Source organism: Arachis ipaensis, chromosome B09 (assembly GCF_000816755.2).
Source record: "Arachis ipaensis cultivar K30076 chromosome B09, Araip1.1, whole genome shotgun sequence".
NCBI lineage: Eukaryota > Viridiplantae > Streptophyta > Magnoliopsida > Fabales > Fabaceae > Arachis > Arachis ipaensis.
The window spans coordinates 24335337-24338918 of NC_029793.2; the positions used below are offsets into that span (position 1 = coordinate 24335337).

At 30.9% G+C, this 3582-nt stretch overlaps 1 protein-coding gene across 1 annotated transcript in view; it reads left to right on the top strand.

Moving 5' to 3' along the window:
• Window positions 2400-3582, top strand: part of LOC107617811 (ABC transporter B family member 11) — a 6733-nt gene continuing 5550 nt past the window's right edge. Inside the window, exons 1-2 of the mRNA XM_016319684.2 lie at window positions 2400-2623; window positions 3169-3507. Coding sequence (XP_016175170.1) covers window positions 3181-3507 — 327 coding nt within the window. The 5' untranslated portion in view covers window positions 2400-2623; window positions 3169-3180. The remainder of the gene's footprint in view (window positions 2624-3168; window positions 3508-3582) is intronic.

Sequence of the window (3582 nt, forward strand, 5' to 3'; positions counted from 1 at the left end):
ATGCCTGAGTTAAAATAGGAATAGCATGGTTTCACACGTGAGTGGATTCTCTCAAGTGGAAAAAAAAATTGGATGATATCTAATATTTAATTTTATCATTTATTATTCTTTTTTTCTTATTTATATTTGGTCCTACTTATAAAATTAAAGATAAAAGATCACACTTTATTTTTTCAAGTGTTAAAAAAATAGAGAGAATCCATTTCTGTTTCACAGAAACTAAGGAAAAAAGCTAATTAAAGTGGCTCTATTTTTTTTGTCGGAGTTGCATTGTCCATCATGAAAATAGACAGAGACTAAATTGACAGTTCACTTGATAAGAAACAGCGAACAGGCAGGCGGCCGACTGGCTGTGATTGGTAATACCAAAATCAGTCGTTGTCTATCCAATTGTCATCTTTAATGCTCTGTTTGGAAGAGAGACTATAATTAAATTATGTCTTAATATCATATTTAATTTAAGATAAATATAAAAATTGAGAAGTAAATTTAAAATTTAAAAAGTTAAATAAGATGATTTTTAAAAGGATATATTATTAAAATTCTAGTATCCATCTCTAAAAATTTCAGTTCCTGTGTCACCACATTCTTGAGGTGCTAATAATGGGACTGAAATTTTTGTATCCCAAGACTAAAATTTTAGTTTTAACTAGTGTTTTTGCTAAAAGGATATATTATTAAAATTCTAGTATTCATCTCTAAAAATTTCAGTTCCTGTGTCACCACATTTTCGAGGTGCTAATAATGGGACTGGAATTTTTGTATCCCAAGACTAAAATTTTAGTTTTAACTAGTGTTTTTGCCCGTAATAACATTGCGGGAATATAAATCTCTTAAAGTTACGTCGACTTTGTCTCAACATTATAGATTATGATACAAAAGATTTATAGAATCAAATTACTTTAAAAAAATCTCTGTTGGCTAAGACCTAAGAAACCAAGGTCTCTGTAGACAAAAAAGATTAAATAATAAGTTTTTAGTTATTTTTTATGTGAAAAGTTTAATTTTTTACTAATAATTAATTTTACATTATTCATTATCTTTAATGTATTCTTTATAATTTTATAAATTTATTTAAATTATATTATTTTATTAATTTTATTTTTGACAGAATAAAAAAGTAGAGATAGAGAATGAAAGAGAAAAGAGAGAGAAAGATAAAGGATGAGAGAAGGAATTTGTTAATTTTGGATAATTTTTTTATTTTAATTGTAATTAAAGTAGGGTTGACAATAGGTAGGATATGGTAAGATTTGGACTCTATCCTAATCCTATTTGTGGGTTGAAAATTTTTTTAAAATTCTACCCTACCTTATTCGCGGGTTAAGAATTTTTCAACCCTAACTCTACCAGCATCTTAAAGTTCTAAACTCTACCATATCTGACCATATCCGCAGAAAAAAAAAATTTTAAGCAAATATAAAATTTAACCATTCCAAATTAAAATTAAAAACAATAAAATTTTAAAGAAATCTAACATAAAATTACAAATAATATGATCATCAACTAGTTTCGTAGTTATTTCAAATTTTTATAAGAAAAAGATTGTGGGTTCAACACTCACTTCTTCACTACATACATAACTTTTACATATATATTATATAATATATTAAGGGTACGGGTAGGGTAGGGTAGGGTAAGATATACTCTAGACCTGTACCTTACCCTACCCGCAGGCAAACTCGCACCGCATCCTACCCTACCCGTAGCGGGTCGGGTAGACAACCCTACCCGAACGGGTTGGTTCGGGTTGGATACCTACGCGCATGGTATATATTGCCACCCCTAAATAAAAAAATATCTCACGACATATTTTAGTTTATTAAATTAATAATATAAAATATAAATCATAAATTATATATAGAGTAGGAAGAGTAGAGAGAAATAGAGAAAGGAAGAGCGCATCAAGCAAGAATTTAGGTGCATCCATGATATGATATAACGCGGCTCTTATTAGTTATTATTAGCATCACATTCACACAAAGTACAATCAGCATTCAATCTCAGAATCTGCACAGTCCTACCACTGACAAACTTGAGCACCTTCACCTTGTGAGAGAAAGAGAGTAAGTTCCAAATTTTCAGCATGTAATACTGCAAAAACTTGGTACATATACTCATACTTCTCTCTTTTGTTATTAATGTTACTCTTGGACCGAAAATAAATATTTTTTTTATATTTTAAAGGATAGTTGTTAGAAAACATTTACCTAACAAATAAACCAAGTCTTTTATTTTTGAGCAGCTGTGTTTTTTTTTTCCGGTGCTGAGGTCTGTTCACATTTGAAAAATTTATAATCTCTGTGATGGGTTCCACCAAGTTGGCACTATTATTCTTAAGCTTTAATTGTTTGATTTGAGTTCATTCTAATCGTCCGGTGTGTAACTTTGACCTTAGTACTATATAAACACACGCCATTTCTTCTTCTGAATCGTTTCAGTATTATTTAATAAAAAAAAAGAGACCGAAAGGCACACGTTTTTTTTTTTCCTTCTTTTGTTTGTTCTTCTTCCGTCTGAACAATGTGTTGTTGCCGATTAATGAGACGTATTTAGCGTCCCTCCTTTCTCCCCTGAATCTGCGCTTGTTCTTCGTCCTCCACAAGATCAGCACCTTCAAGAAGTAATAAAGATATTTGTACTTTTTGTTAGCATGTTTTGTATCAATGAACAAGTATAAAAAAACACACAACACAGCAACTTTTTCCTCTTTTTTTCTTTTATGTCTGTATATGAAAGTTTGATATTTATTGCTATGTGTGGTTTTATTTTATTTTATTTTTTCTTTGGATAAATCCGGGACTAATATGAACACCTTTTTTTAAGCATCTTTATTTTGGAAGCACTTGGAAGAAGCTTAAATCTGCTTTTTTGTAGCTTCACGTTTCCGAGTGCTTCAAATGCTTCACATTTCTGGAAATTTGTTATAACAATAATGTTTAGTGAATTCATAAAAATGGCCACCAAGTCTCGCAACTTCTTTGGATTCAAAACAACTCAACAACCTTTATTTATTATTTATTTTTTATCTTAAATAGGGAAGATCTCAACAACCAAATAGGTAGAGTGAAGTACAAAGAGTACTCAATGATTATGAAATAAGATAAATACTAACAACCGTTTCTAATTAATGATCAAAATATATTTAAATTTTTTTTTAATTTTCAGCACTGATCTGAGATGGGTGGAGAGAATAGTGTAGATGGAAAAGAGAAGAGTAAAAGTGATGATGAGGCAACCACATCAGAGAATCAGGGAGAAGCCAAAACCGTGAACGGTGAAAAAGAAGATCAGAAGGTAAAGAAAAATGAGAAGCAGGAAACGGTGCCGTTTCACAAGCTGTTTTACTTTGCAGACTCCACAGACATTCTTTTGATGGTAGCTGGGACCATTGGTGCCATTGGAAATGGCATGGGTTTGCCTCTCATGACGCTCCTCTTTGGTCAAATGATTAATAGCTTCGGTGCTAACCAGCAAAACTCAAACGTGGTGGATGAAGTTTCCAAGGTTAATAACTTATCCTCAAGTTTCTCATTTTTATTATTACTTTTTTTTTTTAACTTGAAAAGAGAAAACCTTATG